The 22,776-nt window shown below is 36.4% G+C and overlaps 1 protein-coding gene across 3 annotated transcripts in view; it reads right to left on the reverse strand.

Moving 5' to 3' along the window:
• Window positions 1-22,776, reverse strand: part of BTAF1 (B-TFIID TATA-box binding protein associated factor 1) — a 49,834-nt gene that overhangs the window by 20,601 nt on the left and 6,457 nt on the right. Inside the window, exons 2-16 of one of the 3 annotated variants that reach the window (XM_075026109.1) lie at window positions 18,782-18,905; window positions 17,647-17,761; window positions 14,727-14,873; window positions 11,586-11,791; window positions 11,198-11,334; window positions 10,433-10,544; window positions 9,089-9,157; window positions 6,448-6,537; window positions 3,837-3,932; window positions 3,445-3,621; window positions 2,747-2,887; window positions 2,476-2,600; window positions 1,179-1,299; window positions 998-1,102; window positions 606-755 (exon numbers count right to left, since the gene is read on the reverse strand). In XM_075026109.1, coding sequence (XP_074882210.1) covers window positions 606-755; window positions 998-1,102; window positions 1,179-1,299; window positions 2,476-2,600; window positions 2,747-2,887; window positions 3,445-3,621; window positions 3,837-3,932; window positions 6,448-6,537; window positions 9,089-9,157; window positions 10,433-10,544; window positions 11,198-11,334; window positions 11,586-11,791; window positions 14,727-14,873; window positions 17,647-17,761; window positions 18,782-18,905 — 1,915 coding nt within the window. Of the gene's footprint in view, window positions 1-605; window positions 756-997; window positions 1,103-1,178; window positions 1,300-2,475; window positions 2,601-2,746; window positions 2,888-3,444; window positions 3,622-3,836; window positions 3,933-4,741; window positions 6,405-6,447; window positions 6,538-9,088; window positions 9,158-10,432; window positions 10,545-11,197; window positions 11,335-11,585; window positions 11,792-14,726; window positions 14,874-17,646; window positions 17,762-18,781; window positions 18,906-22,776 lie in introns of those variants that run through there. The other 2 variants (XM_075026110.1, XM_075026111.1) reach the window with 2 other exon arrangements.

A 22,776-nucleotide genomic window follows, 5' to 3' on the forward strand; every position in this document is an offset into this window, starting at 1 on the left:
AATAAAGTTGGGAGAGGTTGAAAGTAAATGTGTTTGTAATAAAAAAGATGAATTCATATTCCATAACATTTCCAATAACCATCATATCCTGCAAAAGTGGGACTAAGCCAGAATGTTTCTTGGATAAACAGACTTCGTAAAGTAGTTAATCATTGTAAATCACCTCTCCACTAATAGTATGCTATGGTCCTATTAAATGTATGGTATGGTTCCTTCACTATAATATTAAAACTAATACTCAACATATAGCTGATAAACTGAGCCCACAGAGGAAAAAGGAAACCTTTTTCAGCACATTTTCAGAAATAACATAATGCTTTTAGACTTAACTCAGTCATGCAAATAGATGGTTTTGGACCCATGTAAATAAAAACTTTATAAAGCATTTACAGGGAGCGTGCTATGTGACAGAACTTTGAACTCTCATGGAAAACCTGACAAGAACTATTATGCTCTACAGACTTGAGGTTTGTGAGATAGGCTACATCTGGAGTTCCAGAAAGGCACCACCACTCCCCTTTAGCACCTTTAGAACATGTCTTTATATACAGCTGATCAGTTTCCTACTCTCTCCAGAACAGTTAGTGAGGTCACATTTCACTTACTTTTGATCTGGTTTTTACTTCTAGCAACATGTTTAAGTCAATGGGCAAATGAGATGGCTGCATCATTAAGCAGAGCCAGGCTCCCATCCATGGACAAGCAGCTGCAACCACATACTGTACAGACGCCTTGTTTAACAGTTCCAGCCATACCTTGGGAAAGAACCATAGTGGAAATCACAACAAATTTCTATGTGGTCTATGTAAGATCATATACATGCTGATAACTGTAGAAACCATCCTGTTCTCCTTCACTCTATAGTAAAGCATCACATAGACTAACTACAAAATAATTAACACGAACACACTATTCTTTATCTGCACAAAAGTGCAGAGGATACAAAAGAACAGGGTACGCAAACACTATGTATCTAGGTCATGAGTCATGCAAATACCTTGTGAATAAGATCCAGAATTTCTTGGTTGCTTTCTAAGATACAAAATTGAAATATGTGCCTCAACATGTCTTGCAGAATTGGAGTCAGCCATGTTGAAGAGCTCTGAAACAAGGATATCGTATGATCAAGCAGATTCCAATGTGTATCCCAGTAAAACATTAATAACTTTAATTCTTACCTGGTCTTGGGTAGACAGCAGTGTGAATAATGTTTCCAGTGCTGCTTTTCGCACAGAAGATATCGTATGATGCAAGAACGGCCACACACGCGGGACCAAAACTGTGAGTGATTGCTGAATACTAGTACATGAAGGGAAGATGTAGAGGCAGTGACAAGGGGAAAAACCCAAACACACAGAGCTAAGTTAATTTTGTTTATCCTCAGTTAAAGTTTTATCCAAAAGAAAGCTTTTTAAAAAAGAAAAGCATTATTGCATATGCTTAGTGATTTTAAATGAAGTATCAAGTTACTACAGCTTAAACGTTTAAAATAGTTCAAATCAGTAACTTTTTTCAGAAAAATACTGTTTTTTCTTACTGGTATAAAGAACTAGTCTATTCAAGCACATATTTTTACCGTGTTGTTTCCTGCATTATATTTTGGGCTTTGTTCAACTATTTAGAAAAAAGTTTTTTTAGTTATGTTTTGAATTTATTATTAGGCATTTATGAGCTTAGAAATAATTAAAACCAAACTTGGATCTTTTGTGCATGAACTTGCACATCAACTGATGCAAGTAGTACATGCTGAATTAAAGATGGCATTAGTGAAAAAACTTCATTCTTTTTGGATTTGGGCAAAAACCAGTTTCAGCAGTGACAATCATATAGGATGAGAAAGGTATGATGTATAAAGCGTCTACCTTGAGTGCAGATGCTGTGAGTTTACTATGTATATTACGAAAAATGTTAACATACTAACATGCAATTCCTTTAATTTGACGGAGTCCCAAACAGAGGAACTAGGCATTGTCTTCAGTCACAGAATTACTGGTTGTACTATTGATGTGCATTTTCAAGATTGTAGCTTTCTTTAGAACTGTTCCAATAGTAAAGTTCCACAGGCACATGCACATGTTTTAATGTACATATTTTGCTCTCTTATTTGGAGTTTGTCAACAAGGAGCAGACAAACAAGAAGTCTGTGGGCAGGACCACCATAATATGAGTGTAGCTGATATCCTTTACTATTTTAATATTTGCCCAAGATGAATGCAGAGAGAGTGGACAAAAAGAAGTCACATATAAACAACATCTAGTACCTTTTAAGTATTTTGTTGCCTTTTACTATCGTAATGAAAATAGAAGCACTGTCCTAACCTTCACTTTAAGGAAAAGGAAGAGTAAAATTAAAATACTGATTTAAATTAAGCATCTCCTTGGCATATGATTTGAAAGCAACTTTGATTATTCCAATTTGAAAATAACTGGACAGTCAAACCTGCAGTACTGAAGCAATACTAATTAAAAAGTTACCTGCATTTGCGGACCTGAGGATAAGTCAGAAGGGAAGAAAGAAGGATCATGATACTGTTTGTGGAAGCTGTCAAGTCATCCAACTCCAGAAGTGCATCCCACAAGGTATTAAGAATAAAAGGCACCTACACAAATAAGCAGAAGAGGTTGTCGTAACAAAAAAAAAAAAAGGAAAAAAGGAAAATCCAAGTGCTGTCTCTAAGCATTATTTTCTTCACTCAGACCAAAAGTGAACTTTTCAATCAGAATTGATGGAAAACAATTCAGTCACCTTCTGAGATTGAAGTTGAACCAGGCTTTCCACTACTGGTACTAAAGATGCTGCAGCAACAGCTCTGACATCATCATCTAGATCCTGGAGACCTTCAATTATTGCAGGCAACACTTTAGGCAGTAAAGTGTTGATCATATCCTGCCAAAAAGATCAAAAGCATTTTAAACTTAAAAAGCATATAATGCCCCAACAACTAAGATTACTCTAAGTGACTGGATAAACCTGTTTGCTATATAAAACAGAAGCTACAGGTCCAAGACTATAATCTAAATATTGTAAGTTACCATTCACGAAATAAAACATAAGTTATAAATTTGAGTGAGCTGTAACTCAGCTCAGTTTTGGTGTAAACAAAGCTCAGTGTTTGCAGAATAATACCATGAATAGACTAAACCTCTTGCAGCACTCAGCTCTTGTTAACCTCACACATTAAAGTATCATCAAAACCAGGCAAGCATAGCCTCCATTTATAATGTTTTGTGCAAGTAATTTACCAAGTTACAACAGTACAAGTTTGCTATACACTTGCAGATTTCTGCAGACTGAATATAAAAATGCAGTCACATCTTATAACCCACATAAGACTGCAGTGCAAGCAAAGCTTGCTTTATCATACCTATGCACTGTTCAGCCACACCTTCTACTTTGAGCAGAGCTTTTTGTTCCAAAGCTCTATTTGTCATGAGGGTTATTACCTGACGTACTGCCAAAGCATACTTTATTCCTAGGAGACCACCATGTCTCACTTCCCACTGTTCCTGTGTAAGCAGCTTCAGGAGAACATCCACAGTTTTATGAACTCCAGTCTCATTCATATGTTTCAGTACTACTCCCAAAGTCTGAGCACAAGTCTCACGTACTGGTGCTACCACCTAGGATAAATGATAAAACAGATTCTAAGTCAAATTTCATACAGAAGAAAGAAACCCATATGCTTAGAGTCAGATGACCAAAACTGCTATACAACAAGGTGAAATTTATGTATCAATTACTTTGTAATAAGTATCTGTGAGCAGTTATAACAGGTCTATGCAGTAGCATGGTACAAAACATATCTTATCTACCTGTTCACTCAGAGACAACTTACTTCATCTGAAACAAAGTCTCCAAATCTGTCTAATGCAAACACACAAAGAAGTCTAATAACCAAGTCTTCTAGCCACTCCTGATGCTGCTGAATCATCTGTAAAAAGAGACAAATTGAACACCTTGACTATATTTATTCATAAATGATTTCTGATATGCTTGCTTTAGCTAAAATTTATGAGATATGACAACATGTTTTAATTGACTGAATATAGTCATCGTGCACAGATACAGATAGTCAAGGTAAAATAGCCAGCACTAATTCAGCTCACCTAGCTTATTACAAACATCATGATTTATTTTAAAAAAACCACATAGTACCTTTATCAAAAGGCTAGAGAGCACCTTGTAAGGTACACAAATAATTTTATCCCTACACAGCACACAAAGGTAAGGTCATTCAGATAATCTATACTGACTAATGTCAACATGTCCTAGGCAAGTGTCACGGTTTAAGCCCAGCTGACAACAAAGCACCATGAGGCCGCTTGCTCATTCCTCCCCTCCCAGTGGGATGGGGAGGAGAAAATGTAACAAAAAGCTAATGGGTTGACACAAGGATGGGGAGGGATCAGTCACCAATTATCATCACAGGCAAAGAACAGACTCAACTTGGGGAAAAACCAAAATCAATTTAAGTTACTTCCAATCAAATCAAAACAGAATAATAGGAAGTAAAACTAGATTTTGTAACAGCTTCCCTGCACCCCTCCCTTCTTCCCAGGCTCAACTCCACTCCCAATTTTCTCTACCTTCCCCCCTCCAGTGGCACAGGGGGATAGGGAATGGGGGTTGGGGTCAATTCATCACACATTGTCTCTGCCACTCCTTCCTCCTCAAGGGGAGGACTCCTTATCCCCTGCTCCACCGTGGGGTCCCTCCCACAGGAGACAGTCCTCCACTAACTTCTCCAACATGGGTCCTTCCCACAGGCTGCAGTTCTTCACTAACTGCTCCAGTGTGGGTCCTTTTCATGGGCTGCAGTCCTTCAGGCACAGACTGCTCCAGCACAAGCTTTCCCATGGAGTCACAGCCATCTTTCAGCACAACCACCTCCTCTGGCATAAGGTCCTCCAAAGGCTACAGGTGGCCATCTTCTCCACCGTTCACCTCCACGGGCTGCAGGGGGACAGCCTGCCATCTCACCACAGGCTGCAGGGGCATCACCTCCTCTGGCACACCTCCTCCCCCTCCTTCCTCACTGACCTTGGTGTCTGCAGAGGGGTTTCTCTCACATTCCACTCCCCTCTCTGCTGCAGGTTTCCCTTCTTAAATCTGTTCTCCCAGAGGCACTACCGCTGTCACCGATGGGCTTGGCCTTGGCCAGAGGCGGGTCCAACTTGGAGCCAGGGAAGCTCCTAGCAGCTTCTCACAGGAGCCACCCCTGAAGCCCCCCTCCCCCACTACAAAAACCCCACCACACAAACCAAAAACAGAAAGTTGATTAATCACGTTTGAAGAATATTTATAAATAAATATGAACTATGAAGCGGTATTTCACTGTGGGAGACCCAGTGAAAGGAACTTCCTTTTCAGCCACATCTCCTCCAGGTTTAACAATGCAATTTAGACCAAGCTTGTCTTGAAGCTCTGGCTTCTGTTTATTAGAGACCCAATAGCTCAGTAGCTCTGAATCCCAGAGCAGAAGCCCCATAAAAGCAACTGCTCAGACATCATCTGTCTCATCTCCACTATTTGCCTACTAGATCACCACTTCCCTTGAAAACTATCATTTTAATGAATAAAACTTTCATCATATTATGGATTTGATATTCCCATACATGTGAAAGAATGCACATAGCATGCACAGAAGCCTTTGAAGCCAGCACGGAGTATACATACTCTTTCCATAAATAGTTAAGAAACTGTTTAAAGTATCTTATTATTGCAGCGTGTGTTATTACTACCCCGCAATCTCCATGGAACAAATACTACTCCATATGGAAGCAAGAAGATATAGCAGCTTTGGCTTTCCCTACACACAAAATATGCTGAAGTAGTTTGATTTACATTTGATAAGTGTATCTCCTCTTTATTCAACACTCTCTAAACCACAAGCTCTCCCAGCTGCTTTTACAGCAGGGAAGTCAGTATGAATTTGGATGAGATTTGCTATCAGTAAACAAGCTACTACTGTGGGATATTTAAAAGAAAAGAGTTTCCTTTTAGATAGACTATTTAAATACTTTTTCTCATAATAACAAAGCAAGCAGATCAATAGAATCACCTTATTATTTAAGTGACTAGAATCATATGGTCTGAGACACTTCACTAGGTACATAATCAACTTGTCAATTCTGTTTCAGCACACCCTTACCATGACCTGAAAACAGTATTTTCTAGTATGGAAGCTAGTGTTTAGTAACTTTACACTCAGTCTACATATTAATGGCTACTTATACAGTAGTATTGTTTTTTGCACAGCCCTTTTAAAAAGAATGTAAACTTTTCATCAGCGCATACAGTGATTTCATCCAAATCATTTTGATCAGACAAATCTCATGTTTTATATTCCTCCAAATCACGTACCTCCTGCAAAGCTTAAGTATTTTAAGTCTGTTTTCTAAACTTCATTTAAGTAACATGTTAAGTCTACATGACTGAAAACATACCTCCTCTAAAGAGCTATCTCCCATTTTACCACCACTTTTACCATGAGCTTTAAGTATCTCTCTCAGTCCAGTACCTGCACCATGTCGAACCTAGAAAAGTGAAATAAAAAGTAAATTTTTAAATGTTTAGGAACAGAAGATAAAAATAACACTGCATAACTGAAACAATACTTTTTTATTCTTAATAGAAATGTTACAAGTGCTGCAAAGTTACTGGTACTTAAGACTTGTGGGAAAGGGTAGTATTTTATTAGATCAAATCATATGCTTAAATACTTATCTGCCTAAAACCAACCTGTTTTTTTCTTAGGTATTTGCCAGCTTATGGACAGAAGTAATTAAGAACTGTTTCTATTTTCTAACACAGAAGATATTGTTACCATTTGCAGTAATGTAGCCAGACAGTTTTCATTTAGTTTTACTTCGCTGTAAGACACTAGTTTTCAAAGAAAGAGCAACTAGAAGATATTACTGTTTTTTAGGAAGTTTATAAGCTAAAGAAAAGCAGTATTCTTGTATTTCTTCAACACTTTATATTTCTTTTTCTATTATGTATTTCTATTATTTTTATTAAAACTATTATTTTTTTAAACAGAGTTTGGATTCCCACTGAATATTTTGGGGCCTGCAAAACAAATTTCTGAGAATTACTGTTCTGCATAGCTTACAAACCTGCCTTGCTTGGGTAAATATTAAAAAAAATAAGTGAACAAGTGATATGGGAAAGCAATTTATAGCCACTTGTATGTTCCCAAACATGAACAGCTGAACACACTAGGAAGAGTTTTGGAAATGACAGAAGACCAGTAGAAAGATGTGCTACAGGCACACCTGTTTCTCATATTTTTGATATGTAACTGGACTAGTAATTGGCTAAACAAAAAAAGCCTGCTCAATAGATACACAGGAAGTTGCAAAAGCAAAGTTCTGAACCAGGTTTTCATTGAGAGGTCTTTACATAGGTTAGAGCAGAACTTGCTCCTTTTCATTTTTTAAAGGGCATTTTATACACATGCTTGTTGCTAGTAGAAAAAAAAAATTGTATTTAATTTCATGACAGTAACAACTAGAACTGAGTAGTTGGTAGGCTCTCCCTTAATCAGAATACCTTAGATGAAATGCAAGCATACATGTGCCCATATGTACAGCTCAGTGGTTGTTGATAAAAATCTATACGCAAGCCAATAAAAATCAGCCAGAGCACCTAGTCTTAGAATCTTATTTGTTCACAATACACCAATCATTTGTTTATTTGGTCCAAGGCTGCTTATGAGCTAGTTTTTACAAGCCAAAAGAGGAAGACTTCGCTAGTTAACTTCTCAGCTTCTGCAAACACAAAACAGCAAGACAGACAAATGTATAAAGGAAACAGCAGTAGTAGGATTCATCTTGCCTGACTTCAGCTGCCTATAAGCTAGGCAAGCAGTCTGAACTAGTCATCCAGGCTGCCTTTGCAAGAATATGCCAGAGGACCGTTTTATAAACATGTACATTGAAGTAGTTTAACTTGTTTTTCATCCAGAACATACTATAATAATGATTCTATATTGATCGACTTCCTTAAATAAGATGCACAAGCCCTATATCAAATGTACTGAGAAAGCTATGAGAATGTCTGCATTCCAGGAGACAAGTCAACTTCGGCTTCAAATGCAAACAGCCTGCTTTCAAATAAGGTGAGGCTTATTAGCTCAGATGCAGCAATATGCCACACAAATATAATTATCCTTTTTCTGGGCCCAAAATAATTGTGCTAGTTGCATATGATCTATCTCTGTGTTTCCAAGTTTGAGGTCAGTATGGGCAGAGCCAAATTGCTGCTACTGAAACTGTGCTACAGATATACCTAAGTATGTTACAGTTGGTGTTAGCATTTACTCTTTCAAAAGATCAACATTTTTATAAGTTAGTTGACAACAGTTATTTCCATGTTCTGCTCAAGGAAGAAAGACTATTGTCAGCTACTTCATATTTTTGCTTAGAATTGATATCAAAGTTTGTGGAAAACAGTATAAGGACTAAATAAAAGCAGAAGCAGAACAGGGTTTGAATCTTGAAAATAAGTTGTCTAGGCAACAAAAAAATATAGTTTTTGTAGTTGGTATTTACTATCATTATAAAAATGAACTTTTAATTTTTTTCAGAAATGAAGATAACTACTAATGATTTGTAGCCTACCCCCTATTACCAAAGGATCTTTCCCCCTCCTTTTCTACTAGCTTAGCATTAGACAAACATGCCACTGTTGTCAGCAAGACTCACATGATATTCCTCAAACTCTTGACAAATCCAAGCCCGTTTTAATTGCTTAGTCTTTCTGACCATCAATTCACATGCTTTTGTTTTGCTTGTATTTCAATACTTCTAGAATTCTCACTTATCACTGCTTTCCATACCTTTCCCACTCTCCACTTGAGTATATATTACACATCTGTTTTCATTTCCCCTTTAAACAGTTCTTAAAAAACACTTGTTCTCTAAAAGCAGATTTGACTTGGTCATGTAATCCATTTTTATGATTGATGTAATTTTTGATATCTAGCAAAATGTTCTTAAGACCTACACATAAATTTTTTGTGCTTCTGTTGAAGCCTTTCTTTAAATCTATAGTTACATCTTAGATACCGCATATACGTCTTACCTCCCAAGAAGGGTTAAAGAGATCATTGCACACCTCTTCACAAAAGCTTTCCAGAGGCCATTCATTTGCCTAAATTCATAAAAAATTAAGTACAAGATTAAAAGAGATCAGGCGAACACTTTTTATACTGTATTCCACTTAGGTGAAAATAACAAAAACCTCAAAGCTTAAGTATTTTTCTTTGTCACTGGACAGAATTAAAAAAACAACCAGCTTTTTCCCACACTTTAGAAACTTTGCTGGTTGGCACTGGATCTTTCAAAAAGCTTATGAAGTTTGTCTGTTAGTAGGGTAACCTCTTCTCTATGGTAATTAATTTTGCTGTTCTGGAATTCAGCCTCCCTCTAGGAACCACACTAACGCAGAAAATTAAGCAAAGTTTCTTATACTCCCCAGTGATTCTTTAAATTTATGAACTTTACCTTTAAAGAACATAATAGGTAAGTTTCAATTTGAAATTACACTACATAATCAAATCGGGTCAATTTGACCAGTAATAAACACCACCCTTTTCAAAACACATTCCACATTTTTGAAAACGAGAGGCATATCCACTAATACCAAAATTTCCACAAGGAAACTGACATGGCTGTGGAAAGGAAATTATAATACTAATATTAAGTTCACACCATCACAAACACAAAGCATTTGAAAGGCTAGCAACCAGCAGCTATTCAGCTTGCAGTTATCATTAATCTCAAATTCATTTTCCAATCGTTGTTTCACAAATAAGAATTTAATTACTAATATCTGGAAAAATCTTCTTTTTGCAGAATACAGACTAATCAAGATAAAGTCTCTTCAAATAAATGTCTATGTACCATTTGTATTCTGGTATAGCATTTCTTAAAATTTTTCAGCTTTTCAGTCTATTGAAACAAATGCAAGTTTTTCTAAGACTAAGGTAATTGTTTAACTCTTCAACTACTAACGATAGAACTTAATTCTAAATTAAGCCTAATTAAAGTAAGGCAAAGATTAAATAAAGTGTACATGAACATTTAGATCAAATTATTTATGGCCCAGTGTAATCCTATCATCTAAGTGTTTAGCACAGTTTTACAGTTTAATAACCAGGTCTGACACCTGCAATCCACATACTCAGGTTCATTTGGGTCAAACTGCTACTGATGGATTACATGTGTTTTCTTTCTCAATGCTATATACAGTTTGAAGCTCATTTGCTTCACTACATATAAAAGTAAGCTGGCAACAGCATTCTTTACTCCACTTCTCTTAATGCTAAAATAACTAAAGAATTTGGGAGCATAAAGGAGTTTTGGTTTACATTACTCTAAGAAACTGAATGATCACTCCTGCTAACAGCAGAACAATACATCATACCTCTTCTGGAGCATTTTCTACCAATGTTTTTGAGTCTGTGGCAGGCTGGTTGATGACAACATTTGCAACTTTTCTTCTCTTTTCTTCTGGCTCCCCATCAGTGCTATCGTTGCTGAGAAGGAACAAGTATAAGTTTATGAACTGAAAGTATGCTTTAGGGGAAGTAATTACTTATACAACTGAAGTTTTCAGATACAATAAAGTGTGACAAGAATACAAAACAAAGACATTTAACACTGTGAAATATGCAAAATAGTTAAGTTTATGTGTAAAAAGTTCAGTGAGGAGACAGCAGAATGCTGTCCCAAATTGGCAATCCTTCTCAACCCTTCGGAAGAAACAAATTCTTAAATAAAATTGAGGGAAGAATTTTGTTTACTGCTTGTTATAAACACAGTAGGTACAATATATCACTATAAACTACAGTGAGGAACACAGCATGCATCAGAAAGTTATATCTGAAATTTTTAGTTAATGCTTATCTTCTTAAATCCCCCATTTTCATGCAGTATTCTCAAGCTGTATTTAATAACAGGAACAAACCACAAATTTTAACTGTGGCATCCCATTACTTCAAGATCCCTCTGAAGCTAGGTCCTTAACAAAGCTCTACTGGGAATAAGTACGGCATGCAAGCATTTTATCATCAGCACAATTAGCACATAAAAGACTAAGATGCAAAGACTGTAGAAAGTTTTTCAACACATAAATCAAATCACAATCCCAGCTTAACTGACATAAAAGCAAACCAGTTCACTATTATACCTCTTCTCATTAGCTTCCACTGCATCTCTGGATCTTTGCTTTGCAAATAGCTTAGCCATTCTTTTGGCTTTATTCTTTTGTCTACTGCTCATACCAGCTCGAAATTCTGAGTCAATTAACTCAGCAGCCTGAAGAGTCTGAAAGAGAAGTCATTCATTGTCAGCTCTTCTTACAATGAAGGTCCCGAAAAATCCTCAAACTCACATTGCTCTCAACTTCCCCAATCCTCCATCATTTCAAACTCAGAGCAGCAGTTTGACATCAAATAATACTAATATGCAACTATGGGGCATAAGAATTCAGGAAGCCAAAGCATACCATATTAGACATTGATCAGACTCAAAATATAAGTATTATAACTGCAGAAGCACAAATAAAGCAAACCCACTGTATTATTCCTTGCAGTCAAACAGCCCGAGGTTTTACCTACAGGTTGTTTGTTTACTAGTGAAACTGAAGAAGGAGAATAGTCCAGATCTTCATCATTGAACAGATCTTCAGTATTCATCCCAATTGCAGCACCCATATCTAAGCCAAGTTTCTTTTGTAACAGTTTCCTCTGTCGCGCTATCCTCTCTTTAGGATCAATTTCACCTTAAAAAAAGTTTTTTAAAAAGGGAAGATGTGTCAGATTTCCAACCAGATGTATTATTGAAGATTTGCTCAATGAAACAACACAAGAAAGTCAGGAGTTACAGAATTAAGTTGTACTTGGCTAATACATCAATACAATCTTTTAAACCAAATCACACTGATTCCTAGGAAGACTTTTGCTGCTGCTGGAGCTATACTAGTACTTAAACTGTGATCGATTTTTAAGCAGAAAATAGCTCATTATTCATTAAATTTACAAAATTAAACTACTTGGTCTACAGAAGTAATAAAACAAGTTTTCCCCGAATTTTTAGGGAAGTACACTTTGAAAGGAGCAAATAAGCACATTAAAAAATAAATCCAGCAACTGATTCAAGAACTAGTGCTTTTTTATTGAGCACATGCATCCTTGTGGGATCTGTTGATTTTGGCAGTCTGGTGGGTTTTGTTTCTTTTTTTTCTTTAAAGGTTTCTTTTTCTCCTAAACTTTATCTTCTGTTGGAAAACACAGACCTAAGAATTAACAACCACCAATAAAATCCATCAAATTATATTCAATCCTATATCCTGTATTGAGCTAGGCTGACTCTGAACCTGTTTTCTTCAAAAATATTCTTCCTTGTAAAATGCACTAGACCCAGGTGTCTCCCTTCCTTCTAACCAAACTAACTCCTGACAGCAATGTAGACTGAAGCATAAGCGTCATTTTCCTAGGGTGCTGGAGTCTGTTAATCTTATCCTCAAGCTTCATGTGTCAAGCAAGGCTCACTTAAGTAGTTAATAGAAGCTACCTCAAAAACATTGTGAAGCTTCAACACTTCAATTACTGAACACCTAGACTTTGGGAGCACCCACATTTACATAAAAAAAATAGAAGATTTTGGTGCCCAAGTAGAATAAACCCTCCAAGTAAACCAAAACTTGTAGCTTGTAGGGCTGTCAGACTTCACTCTCTTTTTACATGTGCAGTATGGAAACAAGTCAGGAGATTGGGTTTTTTTTTGTCAAATATCTGCACATAAACTTGTAAGTATGTGACCAATATTGGCAGAATTTTGGAGTATACACCAGGTTGAGTAGTAATTATTAATCATATCTATACCAATAAACCTTTTTTTTTTAAATTGCATTTAACCAACAAGCAAAAAATACAAACAACTTCTATTCTGTAGAAAATATTTTTCCTTTCACAAGTTCCTCTTAGGAAAAAGTGTCAAAGGCTGGTAATTCCAAAGATTATTTAACTTGCTTTACCTCCATTCACATTGGCTACTTATTTGAAAAGGAAAACTGCTACAAAATGCAGAAGAGAAAGCAGCCTTTGTACATTTTCCCACCAGTTAAAAAAGCTGCAACTAAAGCTATTTTTAGTTTAATTTTTTTGATTACATTTTTTATTTATTTTCAATCATAAAATTATTTACATGCAATCATACTACACTGGTATAAATATCAGACTTCTATGAACTGAAGTGTCCTATTACATCTATTTGATTTCTGAACAAGTAGGGTTTAAAAAGAGATGAAACCTGTACAACACCTTATTAACCTAGCATAAAAGATAGCAGACAATAAAATAGCAGCAAGGCTTAATAGACAGGATACTGCTTAAGTGTAAGGAGCCATAGGTTCTGTTCCTTGCTGAGCTAGCAATCTTCTGTGTACACTGCACAGACCGCATCACATGCAGGGAACAAGTGAATCACGGCTATGCAGTCAGAGCAGATTCTTATCTATAGCATCATTTCATCTGGTGCAGAAACTGGAAGATGGACTGGAATTAGAGCAGGAAAGTACAGTAATAGCAAAAAACCAAATCTTGAAGTAATTCAATGCCATTTGTCCTGGTTTCAGCTGGGATAGAGTTAGTTTTCTTCCTAGTAGCTGGTATAGTGTTACATCTTCAATTCAGTACGAGAAGAATGCTGATAACACACTGATGTTTTCAGTTGTTGCCAAGTAATGTTAAGATTAAGTCAAGGATTTTTTCAACTTCTCGTGCCCAGCCAGCAAGAAGGCTGGAGGGGCATAAGAAATTGGGAGAGGACACAGCCAGGACAGCTGACCCAAGCTGGCCAAAAGGGTATTCCACACCATGTGATATCATGCCCAGTATATAAACTGGGGGGGAGCTGACGTGGGAGGGGGGATTGCTGCTCAGGAACTGGGCATTGGTCAGCAAGTGGTGAGCAACTGCATTGTGCATCACTTGTTTTGTATATTCCAATCCTTTTAATATTATTATTATTTCCATTTTATTATTGTTATTATTATTAGTTTCTCCCTTTCTGTTCTATTAAACTGTTCTTATCTCAACCCACAAGTTTCACCTTTTTCTGCATGGTGCTTAGCTGCTGGCCGGCGTTAAACCATGACACCATTACACTGATATAAACCAACTCTCAGTTAAAAAGTTGCAGAAAGGTATCAGACAAGTCATTTGAAACAAAAGACATCACACAGGCACTGATATTTGACCTTCCAACTTTGACAGTTTTATGCCAGTATTTTTCATGTAATCTTACTATACTTGAAACCTTCAAGCTTTTAAATAAGCCACATCCTACTGCTATATTTGGGAACTGTTTTAATGAAGAACAAGTGGTGGTAGTTTCTGCACCTCTTAAAAAAGTCTACAGAAATTCTACAGAAGCCTTTAATATTGCTTTTTCTGCTCCCTCTTTCTGGTTTCCACTCTCCTCTTCCCCCCTGTACACATACTAATTCTGATAAAACAAAAAAACCAAACAATATACACCCCCTAAAAAAATTGTTTAAGAAAGATAATACAAACCAGTTATGTTGGGGGATATTTTATTCCATTATTTCCTACCATTCTGAGAAACCATGGACGACTAGACTCATAATACTGCCACAACAAACTTTTTCAAATCAGTTAAGTTTTCTTGTCTGCAAGTAAAATATAAAGATATACCTGATTTATCATCTTGGACTTCAAATTCTGCACCAGCAGATCCAAGAAGAGATGCACCATGTTTTAACAACCGACATATATCAAATCTGTCAAAACGCAACCGATCTGTTGAAGGTGAGTCTTCCATAGGACTTTCTGAGCCTGGTTCTAGACAGGACATTGAAAATAATAAGGACAATGTGATGAAATTTTTGTTCAAAGTTCTAACAGAAGATTAAGAGAAAAAGGAAGAAATGATTTCTTTCCTCCAAAGGAATCATCAGACATACAGCATTTTGATTCAAAGTGTAAAGGCTCTGTTTCATAAAGATAGACTGAAAAAGCTCACTTATCACACTTACTGATTAGAAAAGAATTTAAATGTTTTTCCCTTGATAAATTTAGCTTTTTAAAATCCTGGACATTGGCATACCACTAGGTCTTCTCTGTACACATATGGCTCACAAATAGTTCAAACAATTATCATGCCAACACTATATCATATCACGAACAGCCAAGCATCCCTGGTATGGAAACTGGAGAGCGGTCTTAACAGGTATGGGAGAAAGTCAGCTACCAAGGGCTGCTGAAGACTAATTATCAGCTCTTCTCAAATCCAGTGGCAGGTACAGTGCAGTTCAATACTGATATAGAAGAGATTTGTTCCTCACAAGATGTCTTATTTCTTGGTTATGAATTCACATCCAAACTATCCCCTCTTCTCAAGATTAGTGTGTTTTGTGGCTCCTAGTCATGTGCAGCTTAGCATTCAAAAAGATTGGCCATATTCCTACATGATCCAGCATGCTCACATCCTGAATTGCAACCAGCAGTATAAATACAACTGCTGCCTACAAGAAATACAGCATTTAGTTTGGTGTGTTCCATGTCACTCTCACACATATTTATGAAAGCTTGTTCATTTACAGTAGAATGAATCTAAGTGCACACAGAACACTATAAAATAAACACCACCCACATTTCTTCATACCTGAAGAAAAAGTTAACATTTCATTACACATATACAAAAAAAAAAGTGATTTATAGCAAGCCTAAGAACCTAAATGCAACCAGACTACTGTAAAACGTGTATTTGACTACTACATCAAACGTTTTAAATTAAAGAAACAAATGTCTGCATAGCCAGTTAGCCCTGTTAAATGGTACCTTTTTCTCAAACACCCATAATTACCTTTTCAGTTTCATTTCTGATAGGCAGGTATGCAAGAACTGGACAATGCATGTAACCCATCATTCAAAACAGCTGCTGTACTCAAAGACTGACAGGTTGCCCAATTTCCATGTACAAAAGGAGTGCTGTAAGTAATTCTTGGAACTAGACTGGTGAAATTAACTTCCATCCTTGGTAAGATAGTAGAGTCTATAAGTAAGGTTATTAAGTGAAAACTTAATAACCCTCTCATTAACTGATTATCAATGTCCTTAAAGAGCTCCAACAAGTGGATAGAGAGGATCCAGTGGACATAATATATTCAAAAGTTTTTGGCAAGGTTTCATATAAAAAAATTGAAGGAACTAGGTTACCACAGAATTGGAGAAAACATCCTTTTGCAGAGTGAAAGCTGGTTAAAGACATATAAAAGTTAGCTTTGGAGTCCTTCAGGGATCAGTGTTGCCATCAATTCTATCAGTCTTCAGCAATGGGAAGGAGATTTCACTACACACTCTTCTCCAAGCATGCAGATGACACTAAGCTCTTTTGGGTAACCAAAAGTCACAATGGCACTAAGGAATCCAAGAAGGTCTCTCAGAACAGACTAATGGGCAAAGAGGCAGATATGGTGCAAAATGAACAACTTAAACCTACACAACACCAAATTGAGAACTGGCAGCTAACATTCAATAAAGATCCTGGAGGCACTTCTGACAGTTTTCTGTATTCACCAGCTTATTGGGCAGTGACAGCCAAAATAGCGAAGTACTGGGCATCATCAGAAAGGGCACTGAGAACAAGACAAAGTGCATCATTTTGCCACCATGTATAAATATCAGTACTCAAGAGATGGAGGTACACTGTGTGCAGTTCTGTGCATCTCAAGGAGGACATGAGTAAGAAAAAGCACAGAGAAGGACAAAAAGTTATCTAAAAGAAAAAGCAGCTGTCTTGCGAGGAAAGACTGAAGAGACTGCAGCTCTTCAATCTGGAGAAAAATTGTTGGAAGAGAGCAAATATGATGGTTTACAAAAATCATAAAGGCAGTGGGATAAGGTAAATGCAGAACTTGCTTGTCAAATTCTATAGCAACAGACCTAGAAGGCACTGAATGAAACAAATACGAGATCACCTCAAAACAGATAGGAGCTTTCTTGTTGTTGTTTTGGTGTTTTTGTTTGGTGGTGTTTTTTGTTTTTGTTGTTTTTGTGTTTTTTTTTAAAAACAGTGAATTTCCAGAACCTATGCCACATAAGGTTGTGACCATAGACAGTGCCAACAGGTTTAGACAAAATCACTGACAATAGGTCTGTAATTTGACAATAAAAGTAACTCTAACATCCTTAACATGACAATTTCAGAAGCAAAGTGAGTACAAACAAAATAGACTTCAGCAAGCTGCCATTTCACCTCCCTCAGAAAGGTGCTTTGAGCAAGGGAACAGAGAAGAAAAAAGAGTGTCTGCACAATATTATTACAAAGTTGATTGGTTAAAAATTTTGCCATTTTACTTGTTGTTATTATTCCTTTTATTTATAAAAGCTTTATGAGGGTACAGAGCACAAGCACAGGAATCTTAGAAGAAACAAAGGTCAGGTACATCATTGTAATTGAGTATGAACATCTAAAGCCAAAGAAGTTTACTACAGTCCATGCATATAAAAAAGTCTATGCTCACAAAAAACCAGAATAACACAGTTGCCTTGAAAAGCCTCATATGACAGTTAGTTTGTATCAAACATTCTACATAATTCATTTAAGCAGCACCTTGTTTTGATCTTGGAGTTGGATTCCACTCAGGTACATTTTTCACTATTGCTTCAACAGCCTGGCCAGCTGCAATACGAGTATCCCAATTCGTACTTCTTAAATACACTAACACCTTTAAGGAGAGATTAATAAATAAATATTTGCATAAATGTACTTTCAAAAATCCACCAGGTGTTATGCTCTATTAAAACACACTTACTTTTAATGCTATGGATTAAGACAACATTCAAAACAACAAAAACAAAGGACAAGAAAACAAAGAAATGCAAGCAGCCTTCTCCATATTGCTCACTGCTTAGCAGAACTCTTGCTGTAGCCAGACATTAAGAATTTATAAGATATATTTAGCCCCATCAGTCAAACTCAACCTTGATTTCCTCCAGGTACTGAACAAGGCTTAAGACTTTTGGTTTTTTTTGCTTTCTAAAAGGAAGTGTTCAAAAGATATTAATAGACCTTAAAACTCTGAAGTCATTTAGCTCAAGAAGAGGGACAACACAGGTCACTTTAAGCAACATATGCTCTTCTAAACTAATTTACCACTATGTCTCAAATCTGGAAAAACTATTTCTTTCTCTGAAAGTGGTTTGATATTCATGATTGCTTGGCCACTCTGTTGATACCATCAATTGCGGTGAGGGCACCTGTTCAATAAGAACAGAATTGAGGTCACTCAGCCATCTCCAGCTGTCAGATACAGACTATTTTTGGTGGTTTTACTAGACTTGGCCAGATTGAAGTCTCAAACTAATGGAAATATCTTTCCATTTTTCAGCCCTTGTAAAGACAAGCAACCTCCTATATTTTTAATGCTGTATCACACAAGTAACAATCTTTAAAGGCAGGAGCAGAAATTTTTATAAGGCAGTAGAGCTTCTCTTTATAGAAGAGAATCTGAACTTAGAGCAAACATTGAATATCAATACTGAATATGAAGTGAAACCTCACTTACGTAACCATTCCAGAGGCTGACAAAACAGCAGGCTTAACAGAAGTAGTCTCCTAATTTTCTTGAGTCTCCAATTTCTGGAGAACACAAGACTACTATGCTTTTTCTTCTTCTCACGGAACCCATGCCCCTTTAAACTAGTTTTATTCTCACCATTAAAGTACTGAAAGAAAAAATGCTTACTTTAGATAAGAGATTATTCAGTTCATGAGGATGCAGTTTCACTACTTCCCCAAGTTGCTGTGCAGCTGCTTTTCTTGTTACTGGTGTTGTACCGGTGTCCAGTAAAATAAAGAGACGATCAAGCCTAAATATGATTGACAAAAACAAAAAATGTTATGCTATTCATAGTTCAGCTGCCCATTTCTATTAATATTCCCCCACTTTTTTTTCAGTTTATCTAATGCAAACAGAAGAAATGTTTGCCTGAAGACTATTAACTGAGTGACAAATGTACTTTTTTCTAATAGTAAGCATAGTTGTTCTAAAAGCACATAATTTGGTAAGCAAAAAAAGAGAAATTGTTAAAAACAGTTTAAAAAAATTCTGCAGTTACAATAAAAAATTAAATTGTTCCTTTTGTTCTGTGATAGAACATTTTCAATCTTGAAAAATAAGTACTGTTAAGTTGTAAATTATCTTCATCAAAGTCTGAATAGAGAAAGCAAAGGGCTCAACTGCTAGTATTGTGCATTATAATTTCTTTTGAAGACATAGCCTGTGATCTATAATATCAAACTCTGCTTTTCCACGATATCACAATTTTTTACTTTTCACATATTTCCCCCCCTACTACCTGGAATATATAAGGCCAAACCTATTGTTGTATTTACAGCTTTCAAGTAATCCAATACCTCTGGCCTTCCCAGGAAATACAATAATTTAACCAAAAGATCTGTTTTCACAGTAACTCTGTATTTAGTGAAAGAGACCCTGATCACCTATTTTCAGAATAGCTAGCTTACTTCTTGTTTAGAGTTGCTCAATGAGAAAGTGATCATATAGAAAAGGCACATAAAAATAGAGACTACCTAGATAGTCAAATCAATGATGGAAGTAACAAATGTTCACTATCCCTTCCACTATAAGTGGGACAGAAGTCTCTTTACAGGGTGCCTAGTTTATCTGTTAGTTATTGGGCAGTACGAGGTTATTACAGAACGCGAGTCTAGAATCTGTCCACGTAGAGCAATCAGAATTGTCCCTTATAGCCTTAATCATAAAAATACTCCTCCAAATATTGCAACAATATGAAGCTGGAATTTACACAGCAGTGAAGCTCAGCTAGATCAGCCTAACAAAATAAGGATACAGGTACCCTGAACAACTCCACTTCCTCATAAACATGTACCCTAGGTTTAAGTAAATACAGGAAAGGACAAGTGTTTTGCCTGTTAGTCTGTTGCTACCAATTACATTTCACCAAAACTGCCTTTAACATTAGTTTAATCATTTAAAAAACACCCCCCCCCCCTTTCCAACATCACTGGATTCTGTATTTTCTGACACACTTAAACTGCACTTACTACTGAAAATATCTTATGTGTCACAACACACTAGAAACAGCAGTGCTACAGAGCCAAGGCAGTAATGTCACAGAAATACAGTTCCAAAACCCAAATGCTCTCGCAACTGAAGGTACTAGATTAAATATCCATTAAAGAGAAATTCTAACTGAAAGTATTTAAAATCATTCTAGTATTTTAGACACTTCTGATACTTGCCAGCTTTGAAATAATTGTCTTACTACTGAAATAGGTGAGCCCATTTCAATTTCTGTAGATAAAACTGGAGTTTCAATTGCTATGATTGGTAGTTGGTAAATTGTTTGAAAGTTACATAAAAATGAAAACCCAAACATATCTAAATCAGCAGTTTTGTGTGATTAGACAGTCAAGGAGGAAAGCAAAAGCTTTACCGATCTAACTCCTCCAAATCACTGATAGTGGACTAGTCAGGAGGAACATACCAAATACTTAGTTATTTACCAGTATTTTTTCCTTAGTACAATTGGCAGTAATAACCCAACCTGATTTGCAGCACTCAGTATTACTCAGTAAAAAATATGCTAGCTTGCAGAGCAACCACAGCTTGCTCTAACTTGTTTGTTCTCTCATTCTTAAACTCACCCCTTTCATTCTTCATCTCTTCATGAAACTTCAGCGTTCCATACTCAAGCAGTTTGCCATTTAGCACCACCCACTCCTTTAACTATCAAAAAAGTATCTTTTTTTTCATCTCCAAAGTCGAGCAGAATGTGCAACTTAAACCACTTCCTCAGCTAGAACTCTTCATGTGCCAAAACAGGAGGAAACCACTATGACTGCCTAACCTCAAAAAAACTCAGTTTTAATTCCAATCTTCGTTACAATAAATATCTTCATTCCTAAACCCTACATCTCGCTGAAGCTGTATTACCTACAAAACACAGTTGTTGGGGTTTTATTAACCTGCAGTATGCTTGGTTTGTAATTTGTGATTTTAAATTGTAATATGCTTAACTTTGATACAACACAAAATAAAACAACAACAACAAATCTTTCTATTGTCTCACATCACTATAGGAAGGTTTCAGCATTCAAGCACAGCAAAATAAATGGATACAGGATTAGCAAATACAGGTAACAATATCTGACTAACAGTACTGGTCATGCTAACCATTCTTCCTTTCCCTGCCACAGACTTCCCTGACATACAGTTCCCAAACAGTTAATATGTGGAGGTATTAAGAGTCTTAAGTTTTGGTTGTTGCTACAGAAGAGTATGGCAGAGCCTGAATTCTCCTGCTCTAGTTGGAAAGGTAGCACTGAGAAAGTTGCCACTGATCAGCAGTGCCTTTTTTTAATTAAAGTTTTCATTCTTAGTTTCATTAAAAATGAAAAAATACTAAAAATTCTAAACTAATTTTGAGGACTTGCAGTTTGGAAAGAAATTTCCTAAGTTCTGACAGGGTTTTCATTCTGAGAACAAACTAACAGTCTCTAAATTAGTTCTTAAAGCCAAAGTGAATAAAGAGTTTCCTAAGGGCATGTGGTTCTCTGCCTCACACTAGCCTGCTATAAGCACAGCTCTGTCTGGCTCACATCATTCACAAATTTAAAACAGAACTCCGAATCAGTGTGTAGAGTGAAATGCCCTACAATGCAGATAAAATTAATTATTTTATGAAAGAGTTCAACACAGGCTGTCAGAAAAGTTGTTCTAAGCATATGGAAGACATAAGCAAACAAGAGAAATACATGGAGTACTTAAGGGAAGAAAAAAAATAAAACCAAAGAGATTTATGGACTGTTATGAAAAATCTAAATACCCACAAATGCTAAAAATGAAATATATCTCTAAAACTACTTCTCCTGCACATTAACTGCTGTAATCAGAGCTTAAAAACAAACTCCTTCACTTTTAACTCATAAGCAATTTAGATAATCCTGACTGTCACCTTCCAATCCTGAGTCAACTACATCTCATAGATAGGATAGCAACCATTCACCACCTCTATGTGAACTCAAGCCACATGAGCTCATTACAAAGCACTAACTTGTTCAAAGAGGTAGATACCTGTTTCTTCTCAGTTGATAAATTTGAGATTTTCTAATCCCTGCTGAAGTGTATCACCAAGACAGAACTTGGGAACAGCAATTCAGAGTTCTTATGAACAGCATTACATTCAAATTAAGTATTTTTTCCTCTAAGAAATACCACAAGCTTTTACACTGACACAGAGGTCATTAGAAATGTTTCTGACACAAAGACATCAATTCAGGTGCTTAAGAACAGGCATTTAGTACCACTGAGACACTTCAGAATGTGTCATCCACATGGGGTCAGCAGACATGACACAGGATGCAGGCAATCCTTGTCATTCTAAAGTGGCAAGGACACATTATACCATCTAAACTGGCATCAGAGACCTAGATGAGGCAAGTGAATCCTCCCCACATAAATATTCCAAGTCAAACCCAGAGCATTTCATCAAAGCACACTAGTTTTAAAAAGACTAAAGCTTGAATTCTTACTTTCAGAATAGAACCACCTGAGAGATACTCAAGAATAATCAGTAGGTCTGTGATCAGGATATCAGCTGGAACAGCCATCCCAAATTGGACCAGACTCTTCCACCACTAGACTACTACCACTCAAACAATTTTATATAACAATCCTAAAAAAAAATAGTAAAT

This window comes from Buteo buteo, chromosome 4 (genome assembly GCF_964188355.1).
Source record: "Buteo buteo chromosome 4, bButBut1.hap1.1, whole genome shotgun sequence".
NCBI classification, from domain to species: domain Eukaryota; kingdom Metazoa; phylum Chordata; class Aves; order Accipitriformes; family Accipitridae; genus Buteo; species Buteo buteo.